This window comes from Passer montanus, unplaced genomic scaffold (assembly GCF_014805655.1).
Source record: "Passer montanus isolate IOZ18808 unplaced genomic scaffold, ASM1480565v1 scaffold48, whole genome shotgun sequence".
NCBI classification, from domain to species: Eukaryota; Metazoa; Chordata; class Aves; order Passeriformes; family Passeridae; genus Passer; species Passer montanus.
The window spans coordinates 3,319,944-3,339,821 of record NW_024369707.1 but is presented as its reverse complement, the minus strand read 5'-3'; the positions used below and the strand labels follow the sequence as shown (position 1 = coordinate 3,339,821).

General features: G+C 36.6%; 1 protein-coding gene across 1 annotated transcript in view; it reads right to left on the bottom strand.

Moving 5' to 3' along the window:
- The window catches only part of DNER (delta/notch like EGF repeat containing), a 111,593-nt gene that overhangs the window by 61,491 nt on the left and 30,224 nt on the right, over positions 1 to 19,878 (bottom strand). Inside the window, exon 2 of the mRNA XM_039722437.1 lies at positions 4,120 to 4,416. Coding sequence (XP_039578371.1) covers positions 4,120 to 4,416 — 297 coding nt within the window. The remainder of the gene's footprint in view (positions 1 to 4,119; positions 4,417 to 19,878) is intronic.

The following is a 19,878-nucleotide window of genomic DNA, read 5'->3' as shown; positions in this document are numbered from 1 at the left end:
TTTTTCCTCTTTTCCCCTCATACTCTCTAGGACTTCAAAACAGGATGACTCCTGAAAAAGCAGTTAAATGAATCCAGATACTTTTCAAAAACAGGTCTGGATAACCAAAAAATCCTGAGCCCACCCACCAGTATAGCTTCAGAAGAGAAGACGTTCAATATCTTGATGTAATTGTACTCCCTAGAAGTCTTAAAGAGCTTTGATTTTAGGAAAGCTAGTATTTATGACTATCTATTAAACATGATTAGTAATGGAACATAATAAACTGAGGTTTGTATGAACTTCACATAAGTTTTGTTTGAGCATATTGAGTTTTTAGAGATATTTAAGGGTTTATTTAGAATAAATATAGTAAAGACTAGCACCTATCCTAGCACCCAAGAGATGCTCTACATCAAGTTGTCTATGAAAATGATGTTTCTATATAAACAAAAAGTTCCATAAATTAATATTGTAGAGAAGAGTTATTGAAGTTACAGATTTATCCTAGAAGAAAGCTAATATTATTCTACCAAAATCTGTGCTTCTTTCATTCTCCTTATGTGTTTGTAGAATATCTTTTTCTCAGAGCAAAGAAAAATTATAGAGATTTCAAAAACAAATCTTATACACAGTTAAAGAGCTGTCCTAAGTCAAACCAAAATTACACATTTCAGAACTTAACAACAATAATAAGAGGGAATGTCAAGAAAATACAGTAAGAAAAGGACAAGCATATATACTCCAACCTTCACCCATTTCCATGTGAAAGCTTTTCCTAAGACATCTTTTTTAAGGGTCAAGTTTCTATTCTGTATTTAGCAATCTCAAATGGACCTCTCCTCTGCTTTTGTTCAGATTCTGTTCCTTCTTCTGCACCCATATCATACTTTGACAAAAAAAATGCATAAACATTTGGCAACACATAAAAGTAGTCAAGACTTAAAGGTTCCTGTTTCAAGAATATACTTAAGTAATAATTCTGCAATTGCTGCAGAGCAGGAACACTCTCAGGATTTTACACCTGACTCAGCCACACTCCTAAAGGCTTGCAATTTACTGACTAAGGACACACGTAAAACAAGTGCTGTCCCCACTGCAAGGGGAATTAGAAGTTTATTGTAGCCTCTAATCATTGGTTCCAAACCCTTGGATCTGAGCACAGAATTGCAGTATAAATAGAAGGTTAGGCCAGGACTCACATGCTCAGCATTCTAATTTCTGGCTGTGCACCTGGCAAATCACTTCACTGCTGTGTTCTTCAGCATCTCAGTCTGTAAAATGGGAATAATACAGCTGATTTCCTTTGAAAGAATTTCAGGGCTATTATGAAAAGCTGTATATATGAGTATGGTACTGCTATTCTTATGGTTGATTTTGTACACTGAAACCTTTATTATATCCATTAATTGAGTAGGGTTAATGAGATGGTTTCTTTTTCCCTCCATTACTGGCTAATAAATATCTCCTATACACTGTAACACAAAAGATGATTGAACTGGGGAAGTGTGGATTGTTAGCTGGATCTCTCTTATAAGGGGAACCAGTTGCCCCAAGTAGGAAAAAATAATTATCTTTCAATGGATGAGCACAAAGATAAATTCATATTATACTAAAGAAAATCAACTAAGAGAAAAAATTCTTGCTTATGATCTATGGTTTTAGTCCTTAATCTGCACATCAAGAAAATATTAATTTCTTATATGAAGACCACTCAGAAATTAAACTGCATCCAAAAACACCTGTACCTTTCCTACTGGTACAGACACTACTGAGACAGTTGATTCCAGCAAGCAGTGCTAAATGCATCCCTGGTATCCAAGGAAAACAGAAAACACGTCCAACTCTAAGCACACATCATGCCTCTCCTAGACAGCTTACTTCTCTCGGGTGTTCATTTCTGAGTTCCCAAAACTTCCCGAAAAGCTGTCATGGAAACTTCATCCTTGCAAAGATAGTGAGAGTTTTCACTTGGAAAGAGCCTGGTAAATTTTTTCTCAGAGACAAAAGTGTCTGAAGAACATTAATTCACTTCCAGTATCAGTATAGAATACTTTGGAAAACAGACTGTCCTGGAAGATTTATAAAACACAAACAAGAACATAATATTTGTTGTCCTCAGAAACTCAAAGATTAAAACAGTACATTTTTGCAATACAACACCTACAGCTACTCTTCCTTTTAAGAGAGTGAAGAAGGATCAAGTTTTGCAAAGTTCTTACAGCTATGAGGAAAGATAGTGTTTTTGTTATTAACACATTTGACTTTTGAAACCTCCAGCAAAGAGGCTTTGGACCTTCAGGCAAATCAACTCTCCTCAGTTAATAGAGATCAGATAGAATGTCTTGGATCAGCAATTGAAATCTCTTTGTTTCAGATAATCATCTCTCTCAAAGTGACTTCCAAAGAACAAGGTAGAAGGTCATTATGCCACACTGGAGAGCTTGTCAAAAATACAAGACCCATCACAGTATATTAAAACATATCAACACAAGCCATTTTCTAATAGGATAGCAAGTAATTTCCATGCTAGTGTTAGTCATGCAATAGCAATTGATGACCTATCTGTACTTCTTAGCTAACAGAAGACATGCAGAAGAGTAAATTTCAGCTACTGAAATACTCACTTGTGAATTAACTGCTTGACTGAAATTCTTACTGAATCTACCTAAAATGCAAACCAGGCAGAAATGTTCCTTATACAACACCAAACCACAGATTGAGGAAGACACACCAGGGAAATCTGGTACAGGGAAGAGCATGCCCTTAATTGATCAGGACATATGGACCATCCATGCAGAGATGAGACTGCATTAAAAGTAAGTAATAAGAGCAGATCATTGTTTGTTTCTGCTTCAGTGCTCTCTCCAAACTCCATCTGTGGTGCCTGACTGTGGTTCTACTGTAAAATAATAGATATAAGGGATGGAATTCCAGGAAATAAAGTTTAATGCTCCAGACATTGCCCACCAGCACTCCCACTGAAATGGAATACAGCCCTATAAATGCTTCTACCTCAGCTAAAACCAGAGAGTCGTAACACACCAAACATATATTTTACATGGTCTGATTCTATTTACAGAAAATTGATTAAATAAATTTTACAGTGGAAACATCAACAAATTTGTTTGGGCTAGCGAAGAGTGATGTGAAATACACTTGTTCCATGATTAAACTCCTGCCTGCTCACTTTCTCATTATGTAGTATGTTAAAACACCTCAGGAGAATCAAACTCATTGAAACACTTCAAAAAAAGATACAACTGACATTTTACCTATTTATTCCTAAATAACCTGAAATAAAATTATATTACAAGACCTCTCTCAAAAAGATGCCAGAAAAATTCCAATTCTTTGCCTACAGAAATTAAAGTATTTTTTCAGCAAAAGTTTCATTATTCCTAGCACTTGGTACTAAGGTGGTCATTACTTTAACAATAACCTTGTTAACTTTGATCAGTTTTTTTTATTTTTGCAGACACTTGAGTCCATGCAAAACATTGAAGTATTATAAACAGCACAGAGTACAAGGTGGAAAGCAAAGATCACATTTCTTAAGGATCATATGTTGTGTGCTTTCCAGCTGTAGTTTTACTAGATATTGTTAAGTTTTGATAGAGACTCCTTTGTAGGAGTTACAATAAAAGTTTAAAATTGAGACATTTAGAAGTTTCCACCACTGTCACTGCATCCCTAGAGCTGTGCCCTGTGTAATGTATTAACTACCACTTTTAATCCTCAAGCAACTATGTTGTCTTAATAATGCAGAAACATGTAGCAAAATGTGATTGCAATGGCAAATACCAAAGAATATATCAAAGGTATTGCTTTAACTTTTAGCATTTCCTTAATTTTTTTTGATGTTTGGAGATACGTTGTCACACAATTGTCTGAAAGAACCAATATTATCCCATTTCAAATAAGTATCTAATACAACACACTAGCCAGCTTGAGTCCATTACTCATAACATGGATCAAATGGGATTTATTTTAATTTTATCAGCATTTTAACTCAGGGCAAGGTTCATATCTTCAGTCTTCTCCTGAAGAGATCACGAAACCATGCAGAAATGACAACCCGAAAATAACACTTTAAAGATTTTTTGTCAGTGAATTTTCACCGTGCCCAAATAGTCTCACCTCGATTTCATCCCATTTGAGATCCACCACTCTCTGTCCTGCCTTTGGCTGCCACGTAGGTAACGTCACAGTGGCCCTGGAGCGGGGCAGAGCAATGTCAGGCTCCAGGGTGGACGAGGCTGGGCTGCTGTGCCGGGGTGAGGTGGCCTCTGTGCCCTGGGAGGCTGCAGGGCTGTGGGGTGAGTGCTCACAGTGCCTTCCCTCAAAGCCTTCACTGCACACACAGAGGTAGCCATCCCCGCTGGTGCTGCAGTTACCATGGAGACAGGGGTTGCTGGCACAAGGATCTGAAACAAACTGGAAAAAACATATCATATAGGTCAATTACTGATTATAAAGGATTTATTTCTGGTTTTAAAAATACCATAAAACAGGATTCTTTCCCCCGACTGTATTCATCTTCTGAACATATTTATGAACCAAACTCATCTTTGATGTATCTTCAAGGAGGTAAATTCAAAGCATTTAAGAAGAATACAAATTAATTTATATTAACTACTTTCTTCAGACCATTTATGCTAATTCACTGTTGCCACATTCAAGCAAAGAAATAAACAGGAAAAAGGAACGTGACCACCATTCATTATCAGAAATTTTCAAATATAGACTTAAAAGAGTAACCTTTCCAGGGAAAACATCAGATATGTTGGAATTTAAGGGAGTAACAGAAATAGGAAAGGGCACAGCACTTGTACAGATCAGCAGGTTACAGAGCAGCTCTGTGTGGTCAGAGCTAACCACATCACACAATCCTATTTGTGGACACAACTTCCTTTGTAAAAGAGCTGGGCCTTTTACCTACACTTCATTTTGTGGAGAGCAGTTTCAGAGTCCAACTCATTTGGGTGCTGAAAGCTTTCTAACAGGAATTAGAAAGCAGGGCAAAAACTGTGCCTGCTTTAAAGCAGCACTTGTAATAGCATGGACAATACTAAGCCCAGTATGTAGTAAAAATGCTGTCTGAGCCTTGCATGCCTTCAATCTCTAGCTTGAATTTACCTACACCTATTTTGTAGGTAAATTCTTATATCATCACTAACTTTCAGGTTAAATGTCTTTCCTCTTCTTTGTTGAATTTTACATCCATAATGCATTTATAGAATACATCTACAAACTCTTCATCTCCTGAAAAAATTAGCTGTACTTGCACTGTTTCCTAGGGGAGGACAAGCCCTTCCCTCCAGACATGTTTAATTTTGCACCTGGGACTCCGAAGTTTAGCACTGCCTTTTGCAAAAGCATCAATACTTTTGCTTGTCCTGGAAACAGCTTCCAAGATAATACTGAGGAAATGCTTGCCTTAATGAGAGCCAAATCACCACTGCTGGCTCACTGACATCAACCAAAACCATCAGGCAGCTCCCTTCACTTGTCTTCACATCAAAGGGAAAACACATCACTGGAATCAGACGTTTCCTCATCTTTAAATGCAAATTTCACCCAAGAGCTCCAGTCCTAAAGGTTACTCCATTCTTTCCTGTACAATATTCCTGCTCTTCTCTGCATAAGCAATGCTTCATATTACATTGCTCAGTAAAGTAGCACAGTTATTTATCATTAAATAATTTGTTATAATTACCTTAATAATTACATAAGCATTAAATATCATTTATATAAAAAACAAGTATTGGGTCTACACTAGGAATTTTACCTTTCCACTAATCCCAAGGTCTGTTGTCAGGGACACCAAACCCTAATATAAAGCCTCCCTATATAAAACAATACTATTACTGACCTCAGCTGGAATTTTTTCTTTGGCTCAAATTTTTGTATACCCCAGACTCTTTAACATTTTTGGACAGAAAACAGAGGAAAGATTATTAGGAAAGTTAATTTTGGAGACAGTTGATGAATGTCAGATTTTTACCTGACTGACATAGAAGGCTTAGAGGCCATAGAGGACAGTCCAAAATATATGGTTTATAATTTATCTCATGGTTTGGTCACAGTTCAGAGTGTTATTTATTTTGCTTGGGGACACATCTCATACATACAAGGTGATACATTAGACATCAGGATCTAGCTCTGACTCTTCTTCATTTTTAACACTCAACTACATGGCAAGTTTATATATATACTTGACATATCAAGGAAGTATGGAGTTTTATGTTCAGAAGGGCTTATCTCCTTAAAGTCTCTTTCCCCTGCAAATCAAAAGAATACATAGGTTCTCAAGGAACAATTTCTACATCCCTTCTCCCCAAAATAATATTTAAGTGACAGAAAAGAACAATTTTCAGGAAGGAACTAGTTCTATTCTATGGTTTGTCAGTTACATTTTAAGCTTGCTCCACTGCCAAGTGCCAGAGATATTCATAGAAATTTTCTTTTCCTTTAAGAGTACTGAAGATAAAATGTGTTGACATGTGAACAAAGCCCAGTTCAAAAATTGCTTGCAACACTTTTTTCATATTCTAGTTTCTTGGACTAGATCTGAGTTTCAAAGAACTGCATTCTTATTGTTGGATAAGCTCTTCACTCATGCTTTCAAAATAAATCCAAATTCAAAATAAGCCTATTTTGTGTTAGTAATTCAATTGTTCTTGTCACACCTAAAACGTTAAGGTTATTATCTGCAACAAGAAAGAAAAAAAATAATGCTTTCAATCACAAAGGGCACTTCCCCCATTACTGAATGCATCCATTCACCTTACAAGCACAATAATAAAAAATGCTGTGTGATCCATTCTATTTGATACAAACTGATCTGAGCTTGTTTGACTGGAAACAGATGTGTTTAATTAATTATTAAGTCCTGCTCAGTGCTGCCCCTGCCATGCACTGAAGAACACCTTGTGCTTTAGGAACCACCCCTACCCTTTCAGACAGCAAAAATAATTAAAACTGTTTAGATTAGATGAAAACTAAAAGCACTATGAATAGATGTTGAATTTCAGCCACAGACTTCCTCAGAACTTAGTTTTATGAAGCACTTCACAGGATTTTATCATCATTCTCACTCCTTAGTTACTAGTAATTCAAAAGCTCATTTGTCTTCCAATAAGCCTATCAAAACAAATCAATGTCGTTTGTGCATAGGTTTTCTGTTGAACTAAAGAGTCCATTTTAATTATCAGATAAAAAGAGATAAGCAAATCAAATGGATTAATTTGTGCTGGTTGTAGTGGTTCTGTGGTTTCTCTGGTCCTCACCAAGGAAGCAGCAATGGTAGCCAAGCAGTCTGAGAAACATTTTGACACAGTGAACAGCATGGCTACATCAGAATTAAAGCTAGCAAAATTTCAAGGCTTAACCTTCAAGAAACTATTGAAGCTCACAAAAAAAAAATTCTAAAATACCTAAACCAAAAGAAAAAAGCCAAAACACCATGGTCTCATAACTAAGAACTGAACCTAAGTGTACTGTAAAGACACAATTACAAACTCCTTTTTTAGCCACTCCTCATGCAGCTCACAATATCTTCAGAGATTTGCACAGAGAAAAGAAGGCAGCAAGTAACACAAATCCATATAGCCCATGAATAAATACTAAATCAGTATGATCACTACTAAAAAATCCAGGGTTGTTTTAGGTACAGAATTTCCATAGTCACTAATAAGAAAATATATTTTGTATTTTGGCCTCTTGTTTTCATCCTCATTTTTTCATTTAATAGTCTGTCTGTTTTTATAATGCATCCCTTCACTAAACAGGCACAGCCAGCCGTTGCAGCTGACAGAGCCAAGCTAAAAAGCGTAAAATGTATTTGCATGCAATTACTATTCCATATGCCTGGACAATTGTAATCCCTGAAACATTTCTCCAACAGAATCCTAAGACAGATGCATACCAAGGTGCCCTTCATATCATAGTTAATTTTCCAAAGGCAGACTGAATACGGTATAACATACTGGGCTTGTTTAAGAATCACACTCACAAACATGGATCCTTTGCCAGCCAGTCCAATTACTTCCTAAGGTTTCAATTCAAGATAAAACACTGCAGGATGTAAATTTGCAAGATCTTTCTGCCAGTACTACTTGTGATGACACCGATTTGTCAGTTGATGCTCATTCACCTTCTCTTCAAAGTGGTTCTACTTGTTCCACCTGGAGACAGTCCAGGTAGATCCTCCAGAGAGCTTCAAAAAATAGAAGGGTAAGTCTAAAGCCAAGGCTACAGATGAGCTCCTAAACACTGTGCCAAACCTCTCCTCCACCTGCAACTCTCCTCTTAGATGTGTCAGTACAAAACTAACTTTTAGCTCCATTTTTATTGCTGTTGCCTACAGCCACAGACAATATTGCACCAGTTTGCAACTTCAATAAAATATTGGGGAAAAAAAAAAGTAAATCCAGTCCTCATGTTAAGAATTCAGCAGATTGTTTAAATTCATTCTACATAGTGAATGTTAACCTGCTAACAAAGCCAAGCTGCCACAATCATGTCAAAGGCTGATACTTTGCATATGTGTCCAGAAGCACTCACTACCTCTGAAGCAGCCTGCAGATATTAAAAAGCAACACAGCCCAAAGTTTTCAACTTTCCAAGGCTCCCTGAGATAGTTTTTCCAGTTACAGGGTAAATTGCTGTGGTTTTCAAATACATGGAGTTGTTCTAACTCTGCGTGCCTGGGACGTGGTAGTTTCTTCGTGTGTTCTGGTAAAAAGATCTTAGGAGAAATTTAAATCGGTAAAAATAAAATTGGTTTTGCACCTACATTGCTGAAGAAATTCCCCAATACAAAAAGAACTTCTCTCCCAGATGAGATCACAGAAAGATCCACTACATTCCAACACCAACTTCAAGATTTGCATGGTATGTTGGAAATTATCAACTTCTGAATACTTTAGAAAGAAAATAATTAAAAACTACAGTCTAAGCCATTATCTGCTTTTAATAAAGTAGGGGGGGAAATATTTTTCCTTTAAAGCATCTGAAATATCATCTATTTTTGCATATGCATCAATTTATGAAAAAGAGATGGAAACAGATCTAAATCTTTTACACAGCAATGACAATAAAGATTATCAAAAAATGTAATCTCTTTGAAAAAATGTGTTTAATTATGTTCAAACTATTATTAAAATTTATTCTATTTCAATCCTTCACATAGTGAAGCTGTAAATTCCATTCCATCTCACATTAAATATTAGTGCTAAATATAAAATGAAAAGCAAGAAAAAAAAGATGAATTTGAATTTTAAAAAATCCCCAGATGTTTCAAATAGTATCCACAGGAAAAGCATTGAGATGAGTATATCAAATAAATGCATTTTCTTCAGTTTTGAGAAAAGACTGCCTTGAGACTCACTAGGACTCAAGCAACATATCTGGGTTCAATTTCTGTCTCTCCCAGAGACGTCCTGTGTGAGCTGAGAACAGCCAGACTCCATCTCTGCCTCTTTCCAACTGCAAAATGGGGATTACACTTTCTTTCTCACACTGCCAGTGTTGGCTGGTTAGAAAGCAATTTTTTTCAGGATGGGAACCACAGAGACAATAGGAACTCCAAAGCAGCACTGAAATACAAATAAATACAATCAATAAATAGATCCCTGTAGAGCAAGGCTAAATATGTAACCTGCAGCTATTCAGGTTTGTTTCTTAGTCTTTCTTTTTTTGCTTCCTTCTGTGGCCATTCTAGTTTCTTCTGAACACTTCTTTGCTCCAATAGACAGAAGTGTTTACAAAATTATTCAGCAAACTTTAAAGTCAGGAAAAAATTCTAAGTTATATTAACTCTTCTAATTAACCCATAACAGACAGGAAAACCATCTTAACATTGCATCTCTAGACACTATTCTTCTTCAAAACAAGATCTGCTTCAAAACAGATGCGCTGAAGAATACACTCATTTTCCAACTGTGACTGAACACAACAGAAATAAAAGTGGCTGAAACACCCTGATTAGGAGAGTCAGGATGAATGAGAGCTTTTTGTCACATGAGGATGTAAAAATAGAACACGATCAGCACTGTGATCACACAGGTACTGCCACCTTAAATGGCTGCTCCCTGAAAGCTGCCTGCAATGTCCTTTGTGTGAGAATTTAAGGACACTCTGCAAAAGTAATTCTTCTGCACGTGCACCAGGACACGCAGCACACTGCCTGACAGGGTGAGGTGACCACAGCTGTCAGAGCCAGGCCGTACAGGAATGGGAACATCAGTCTGTCTGAAGGAAGGACGGACGTGCCATCGCGGTGCTGTTCATACTGCGAGCTGCCCATGGGCACCGAACTACACCCAGCTGAGTATCAGGATTTAACAGAATGGGCAACAACAAAGGAACAAAAAGTGCTGTATGCAGAGGTCCTGGAAGCCAGAGCAATCAGGGCTTTCCTCAAAGAAGTGTAAGCAGGACAAGACATTTTTCTATTACATAAAACAAGAATGTGGCAGCTATGTCAGCTTCAGTCATTAGGAACTATCTACAAGCTACAAGACAAAACTGAGATTAATCAAGATTTAGAAGGCCAAGAAAAAGACCAAAAATAGAATATAAGCAACTTCTTTCTAGAAGTAAACACTTACTCTTTTCATTTAGCAATTCAACCCTATGCTCAACCCATGAGGAAAGCTATCAATAAATCTAATAAAGTGTAACCTTTATCAGATAATTCAGAATATGATTCTTTGAAACACCATTAACAATGAGAACTTTGGATTTCTTCCAAGCTGCAATTCTCATTCCATGAGTTTTGAATATTCAGAGTAATGAAACTGCCAATGAATGTAATAAATGGATATAAAACATTTTTCTTTCCTTCAGTGAAGCAGAAAAAAAATGCCTAAAGAAATTGTCTGTTTAATTGCAAACCAAAGCATGGCTGCCCAAATCTATTTGAAAAACCAGCAAACATAACACAGCAGAATTTGAAGAGCGCGATAGATTTTCAAAAGGGAGCTCCAGCAAATGGCTGATTTACCCTTGTGTAATAAGTTACCAGACACCAACTGCTTTGCTCTACCTATCCTCAGGCACATTCTTACCTCAAGGTATCCTGAAATAACTGCAGAGTAAATTGAGATCACTTTCCCTCTCCCTCAATGAAAGAACAATATCTGCTTCACATTAACCTGAAAACTGTCAGATGTCAGCATGTACACAAACAATTATCGAGAAGCATCTTTTTTCTCTCTGCTTTTGTCATCAGATTATTTTCAATCCCTTCTTTTAAATATATATTTGCCTTTCTCCTGTTGTGAAAGGACAAATTGCTTGATATTTTTATAAATACAATAGATTTACCATTACATTCCAAGTAGACAAGCCAAGCAAGTATACTGCATTCTTCAGCAACACCCATAGTCACTTCTTCAAAAAACCAAAATGAAGTCAGGATTGAAACTAGGGGGTAATTGTGAAGGCAAAGCATTACATTTGACACACTGGCACAACACACTTTTGTTTAGATCTTATGCTATTATTTCATTATTAAAATATCACACAGTGAAAGAATTATCAACAGTATCTTCATTCTTAATATTGTTTTCCCTTTTTAGAAGAAATTTTTCTTGAGCAACAGCACAAAATATTTTTATGATAGAACATTAAAATATGTAATGATACAAGCATTCATAGCATTTTTTATTTCTACTCTGAACTAGCACAAAGCTAAAATTAAGTAAACATGCTCATAAAAAATTACTAGTAGAATTGTATAAAAAAAAACCACACAAGCAAGTTTCCAGGTTATTTGCACAAGATTTCTAAAAAATTTTTTAGCAAAAGACAATTTCAATAAATAAAAGTTTGAAATTAACCATATGGGTCACAGGCTAATTTAAGGTTATTAATATAATTTCAAAATACTAAAGTTCTGCCATGAATATTCTGAGTTATAGTGAGATCAGGTCTAGCACAGGCAGAAATACACTCCACCTATCTTAACATGGGAAAAAAAAATATCCCAAATTATCTGCTACTTGAATGTTGAAAATTAACTAAGGAAATTACTTATCCTACTCCAAGATGATCTTAAATTCCTAAAATTTTAGCTGTTTTAAAAACAGTAGTGTGTTATAATTTCTCTAGAGGAATGCTGAGTTTTATATGTTTGCCCACCCTTAAAAATATTGAACAAAACAAATTTGAGAGTTTTCTAGAAATCTAAAAAATAATTTGAAATTTTACCTTCATTGCATGAACAAGCACCCAGGTCAAGGATCAAGCCTATGCAGGTGCTCTAAGTGACAAAAAGTGCACAGTGTAAGCTCACACTTACTCATCTACAAGATACAGCATGCTTCCAAAGTTCAGCAACAGAATTCTCATTTTCTTTAGCCTTAACATCAATCAACCTCAAGACACAAATTCATACAAAATAGACTTCATTAGTTCAAGTCCTCAGAGCATTTCTTGATTTCCAAGTCTGAGGCTTCACACTTTGCCAGGAAAGATACAGCAAAATAGACAAGATAGGACTAAATAACACAGTGAGTTGTGCCTAAAACTGCAGCTGGGCATCAATGGGGCATGAAATCCTGAAAAACTCAGCAGATGTGACAACTGGCTACTCATAGCTTTTTGCCCACAAGAGAGTATGAAAACAGGAAAAAATAATAAACACATCCATAAGGTACCTAGGAGATGTGACATAACCAGCAGTTCATTGATGTGTCACATTTTCCAAATCAAGTATGAAAAAGAAAATTAAAATTTGGGGATGTTGAAAAGAAGCAGTTGTTATCATTTCAAGCCACAGCACATCAAAAAGGAGACATTTTGGCAGCTGAGGCATTTGGCAATCAATAAAACAGCAAATGCTTATGCACCAAGTCAAACAGATGAGCATGAGATGGGTCCTCCAGCACTTTCAAACAACCAACATTCCTTCACTGCATCCAGCACTACTGACAGCATAGTAAATCACAGCTATGTGCTCTCCTGATTTTTTTGCTTATTCCTCATACTTAAAACATCCTGTTAGATGCAAAGTTAAAATATTTTCTAGTTGGAGAAACACCGAAACAAAGATGAAAAAAATTGCAAACCCATGAACGCATTCTCTCAGTACACACGTCTGGTTTTCTGTGTTGGATTATAGTACACCCCATGACTTCTATTTTAAAAACTCTTTCCTTTATAATATATATACTTTATATTAATCCTCTGGACTTGCAATTAGAATTCCAAGACCCAGCTACATTTTTATACAGTTATTGGGGGTAAACTGACTACTAAATACACTTAATACACCTGAACAACACTGGGCATCTGACATTTGCAGTAATGTCAGATCTGTCTACAGAGAGCACGTGAAAAGAGATTGCAGTGGGAAGAAACTGACTTCAGCTCTCTCGTTGTTACAGCAGGCAAGGATTCAAAGCCTTCCTTTCTGGACTAGGAACCTGACCATTTTCTGGTCAAAAGTGATTTTTAATTTTAAGACAGAGCTGGAGGCATCTTTATCTCATAACAAAGCAGCTGCCCACACATAAAGAGCAGTGTCCAAAGAGTTTCAAATCAACATCCACTTCCTCACCCCTGAAGAATTTACCATCTTACTGCAAAAAGTAACTGGATTAAATATTTGAACAATGTTGGCACAGAGATAAAAACTCCAAATTTCTCTGGTGCTACTTGCTAAACACCATCACTCACTCATGTTGGCACTCACTGCCATTGTCACCATCCCTCTCTGTGAAAGTGCTTTCAACTACAACATTTTATCTCACATTTTATGACAGCCTGGGTGTACTCAGTTACTTCACAGCACTTAGTTAAGGTATGAAAACAGCAGCATATGCCTGAACTTTGAGAATAAGCTAGTCTGCAGACCCATAAAATAGGTCTTTATATTTAGTGGTGAGAGGTAATGTTTCTTTTAGCCTCATCTGAAAAAGCATTTTTGCACAGTCAGTAGAACATCCTTTCTGGGGTTATTTTTTTAAAAACAAATTTATCTTGAGATCCAAAATACCTTCTAAAATTGTATTAAAATAAAATGGATCATCTTTTTCCCATGCCATCCAGTAACAATTGCTCAGGGTTTTGTCTTGCTACTCTATACCTGTCATCAAACTACATTGTGTGCATGCTGTCATTTTGCTGTCCACTAGAAACAAGACTGGGTTTTAAACAATACCATTCTACAACTTCTGTCACTTAAATTTCTCTTCTGATGGTTTACCCTTATGAATTAGTCTGTATCCAGACAAATTGAGACCTATGCCATAGGTCAATCCCCATATTATTTACTTCTCCAAATCAATTATTACTGTCTGTGAATTACTTCAAATCTGCTGTTTTAGCTAGTAATGCCAATACTAATTTATCCCTTCATGATTTGATGCTATGAATTAGACCTTTAATTTTCACATGCAATACTTCATAGCATCTAAAAAAATTGTAAGGGTAATAACTAAATGTAGATTCTCTCTGATTAAAATTTGGCGATTTTATTATATGTCCCTATGCCTTATCTTGTGATATTTAGCAAATACGTTGCTCTTCTTCAAATCACTTATGGTTTTAAGAGACTTCTGTCACAACTGTATTTGGGAAAGAGGTGAACAAGCAACGTCAGATATTTAGAAGCTCTTTCACACCTCTTGTTTTCATTTCACCCCTTGTTTGTATCCTTTTAGGATGTAGAAAGAGAATACCTGACATGCAAGTATATCTTGGATTTATATACTGGTATTGTGATATTCTTCTGCTCTTTTCTCTGGCCCTTCCATCACAGTAATCAAAATATTAAAAGCAACTTTTAGACCAATTCTCATTTGTTTTGACACTATACATAATTTCCTATGTATATGACCCATGACATTCTACGCACTGTATTCAATGCCCAGGTTGTCCTGGCTGCTTTGGACACAGCCCCTCTGGGGTTCTGTGTCCCCGTTCCCCTGTACAACACCTGACAGCAATGACCCACGGGAACTGTGAGGGCAAGGACCTCCAGCTCTGATCACAACCACGCTGGGAAGCTTTGTATGGAACACAAAGGCAACAGCAGCAGAATTGTATTTCCTGCAGATCACTCCAGCAGCCTTTCATCAGTTAGAGTCCTACATGTACACTTACATTATTAATAGTTTTCTGTGTAATTTTTTTCAAGTTTCCATTAATTCCCATGACAAAAGATTCATTTTTGGTAGCAAACATCAGGGCTTTTGAAAGGCACTCTACTGTATATATTTATGATATAATAGATAGCAAGACACATAAGAGTGTCTGAGAGCACTCCAGAGGCAACGAGAAGTGTTTATTGATATTATTTTCTCCCAGATTATCAGGTTGTCAGGGCTGAAGCACTTATCTCCTTTTGAAACAGCTACAAGAATTCAAGTGAGTATTTCCTGGCACTGTAAAAGAATTCTAGGTTATTTCTGGGGTTATCACCCAGCATATTGCCTCCACGTCATGCATTAGTGAGGCACTTGGACACTGTCACTCGGAATGCTTAGCTCTGATACAAGTGTTAGTCACAATATCAAAAATGCCACTTCTCCTGTTGTAACTGCACTGAAAGATGGTGATTCAGGAAACATTTGAACGGGCAGCCAAACACCAAGTGTACAAATAGCAAAACAGTTGAGCACCTTTTGCACAATATCTCTGTCACTGGGGGCCCAACACAGAATACATTTTGTCCATTCTATGTGTTTACATCATGGAATGAGATGGCATCTTTTGACAAATGTCAGGCTTTTTATAAATTATTGGAAATTACACACACACAACTTGCATCAGCATTTTGTCCTTGACCTTTAGCAAACACATTTATACTACAACAAACTTTTTTAAAAGATAGCAAAAATAGGGGGAAAACAGTAACACTTTTAAACCACTCCTAAGGGCATGCCTTGCAGGAAGTTTCTGATAATGGACAAAAAAATGGCTCATTAAATCCCTGCTGTACCATATCCTACACATCTTATTCTGTCAGGTTACATGATATTTTAAGGCACTACACCACTGCCTTTCCCTCAGAGGATAGAAAGTGCAATGGAGTAGATTCTTAATGCTGTATTTGCAAAGTGGAACAACACAACATAATCTCATTGAGGTATAAGTTTTGTCATTAGTCCTTGTTCTTAAACTGTTGATTCAAAAATTGTTTTATATAAGTAGTTAAAAGAGTAACAAAAGTATGGAGAATTAAAATAAAAGTAAGAAAAAAGTTATTTTCTCTTCGTTTGTCTTCTTTATAGACAGGAGACAAACCATGACGTGACTAGGTACTAAACCTGCCAAACCTCTTCCCACTGACTTACCTTTTATATTACAAAAATTATTTTTTAATTAAAGAACTAATAAAAATATTTCTCTGGGAAACAAGAGTGGTGTTTCTAAACAAAAAGTTATTTTACTGAGTAATTTCTTATTTAATATAGAAAGGAACCAACACTGAAATACATTAGGAAATAAATACTGGCAGAGAATCTAGAGCAAGAGCAAAAAAAACTAAGAGAAGTTCACCAGGACAGACAAACTTATTTTGTCAATACAAGAGAAAGAAGTATTAATTAATTTAAAAGTCTAATCACAGAATCAGCTTGCTTTTCTAATATTTTAAGATGATGCATCATGGGCTCAACATCATTTTCTCAACAAGATACTAAGTTACAGATCAAACTAGCTACTAGCTGTAGCTAGTGCTACAGCTTTTTGCCCCCCAAAATATATTTGTATTGCAAGGACAGAACACAAGTATTTTACACATGAACATGCAAACATTTAAAAAAAATAAGTCAGCTATACCTGCTAGATTTGGTACTACAGCCTTGAGCTGAAATCTCCCCCTACAGATGCACTCTTGAAGCATTCAGCTGCAAAATACTTAGAAAACTAAAGCACAACTTTCTGAAATGAGTCTAAGGAGAAAAAGATGTAAAAAAAAATCTGAAGTGTTAAAAACAAAAATGTTATTTATGCACATATATAATCTTTCCATTATTGCTTTTATTTACTACGTAAATATGTAGGAGGAATACAACAATCCATCTATTGCAGGGCACAGCAGAAAGAATTTTTAGAAGTACTGAGACCTACATTTTGGAACAGAAGCACTCCGAAAATAATATAGTCCCATTTCTCTCTTTTTCAGGAAAAATTGGGCTGCTGCTCACCTTTGAAAAAACATTCTTGTGAAATTCTTCATCACAATACTACTGCTTCTTGATCAAATTTTCTGTAAGTTCTCTGTAAATGCTAAAATATAAAACAATTGAAGTACCATCACAGGAAATCTACTGCAATCATACCCTCAGAGGCTGGTCTTGATGATCAAACATATGTTGGAACTGAGCTTCTAATGAGCAATGCACACTTATGCATAATTGTATCCTTTAGTAAAGAGGTATAAGTTGCAAATTCAGAATAAGATTCAGAATTAGAGACTCAATAAATATCCTAGAAAATACCATTACCCTGCCTAACAGGTATTAGGAATTAAGACGACAACTCTTGATAGGTTCTGTCAGCTCTGATGGATATTCACAAAAAGACTGAACTTCCTACAAACTCTGGGTTTCTGTAACAATTCATTTACTCACTCCAGTTTTACTCCTGCCTCTCCGGGTTCAAACCCTTAAGGACCCTTTCACAGGCACCCCCAATATCTCTTTAATCTCCCATTTGAAGGACACCATCATCCAAATATCTGCGCACTTGTTTCAAGATAAACCCTCTCGCAGTAGGTCCCCTCCTACTCAGGATAGTCTGTGATATGTCCTCGAAGGGGATTTCATTGGGGACTACATTAGCTCGTCACTCACCTCTGACAATGAGCTCAGATAACACTCAGGCACTGAGATTTCAGACATGCACCCACTTTACTGGGTGAGAATGAAAGAAAAGGAGTACAGCAGGTGGAAAATCAACAGGAGGTGAATAAATCTCTTTTCCATTGTGCAAGCTACACTAGGATACTTGGGTTACAAGTCAGTCCAAAAGCTTTCTTACATCTGGGCTTGCAAAATCCACTTTCCTCTCTAAAACCACTTAAAAAATGCACCCCTCTTTACAACCTTAGCATCTGCTTTGCTAGTTTACCAAATCCATACGATTTTCCTTCCCTGCTCAAATGATCTGCTGCTGAATTACAAGTTCATGTGGAAGGATCAATATCTCTTAGCAGTAAACAATTCATTATCTAAAATTCCTGCATTTGATTCAGAGAAACTCCAGTCAATTTTTGATAATCTGTCATCAATACCTCATTGAATTCCAGGGCCAAATACACACTGGAAGAAAAAAATATAATAAAGAGACAGAAGCACAACACATTTGTGGTCAAAAAAACCCCAAACTTCTACAATCAGATACATATTAAATCCTCATTGTCACAGCACTTGTCACAGTTGAGACAGCTGCAACACAGATTATCACCATACAACTTCAGAAAGCTTCAGCCCAGACAGAGTAACACCACACCACATCAGAAAGCTTCAAGAGCCATCCCTTCTCGTTCTTTGTCCCAGCCTTTTATCCCCTCATGCTGATGCCCTGCCCCTGTGTGCCTCTGCTCCCTTTGGTGGTTGCTCAGTGCCCCTGGGCACTCCATGGCTCATTGCTGTCAGTGCTGCTCACCTGCTGCTCACAGCTGTGCCCACTGGGGATGAGGCTGGGCCAGCCCATCCCAATCACCACAAACTGTGTGCCTACACCTCATGGTCCTATCCCCTGAGAGAAATAAGTAGAGATTTGTGAAACACTACTGAAATTTCATTTGAAGCCTAAAAGGTGGAGAGATACAGCACGTAAAAAGTGACTTCTATTCTTCTGGTCTTCTCTACCAAATCACTGGCTTCCTGTGACAGCAGAGAGAAAGAATAGTAAATGAAGCATAAAAATCCCATTTAAATCAGATAATCAGATAAAAAATTTTGCTTGTTAGGGCTTTCAGCAAGACCGAATTATATATCACTCTCTGCTTTTTCCATATCAAGTGGAACAAAGAGACAGACTCTAGAAAGCCTAACACAACACGTAGTAAAATGGACTGTTTCAGTCCCAGTATCAACGTCTGCATAAATAATTAGCTGGAACACATGCATTAAAATCATAGGTATAGACAAAATACAAATTATAAACATGTACAAAAGCTGTCCCTTTGCCAATGGCTTCACTTCTATTCATTTTAAGTTCACAAAACATCTTACCAGGAATGAACTATTGCCAGGACAATTTTACTGGAATTTAGTGCCTAGGTACATTCAGGTTAAATGTCAGTCCAGTTCTGGCAGTCACACTCTGGCCCTCAATAGATTCACAGAGTAAAGGAAGTCTGCAAGCCAGAAAATTTTTAAGGGATGTTCTTGGTCTTGTGAATTAGTATTGAATTTGGAAACAGATTGAAAGGTAAGATAAAAGCACATGGCTTGTGCACAAGCTTTGTGACATTGCTTTGTCAATATATTTCCAGCTTGGTTTGTCACACTTCTGTTACTTTTTTTATTATCCGTTATTCAAACAGATTGCATATTTGATGAAGACATTCAGGAATAATTTCTTACACACAAAAATGTCAAGTAAAAATAAAATAATGAGCAATTTCATTTTAATTTATGATCTCAAATAGAAAAAGCAAAGGAACAACCTCAATTATTACTTTCTTGCACTGCGATTTTAATTTTGTGTGGAACTTAAGTCCATGTTACTTATGCCTGAAATGCAACTAAAAAAAATTTGCTATACTGACTGAACAACCAACCAGAGAAACCCCTCTCTCATAAGCCAGTAGATTGGCAGCAAGCAGTGCTGTAGGTGTGCCTGTAAATCCCTGCTGTGGTACCTAGCACATAAAAAATAAAGCAAACATGTAGAGATCTGCCAGATAAATATTTGGAAACTGAAAAGCTG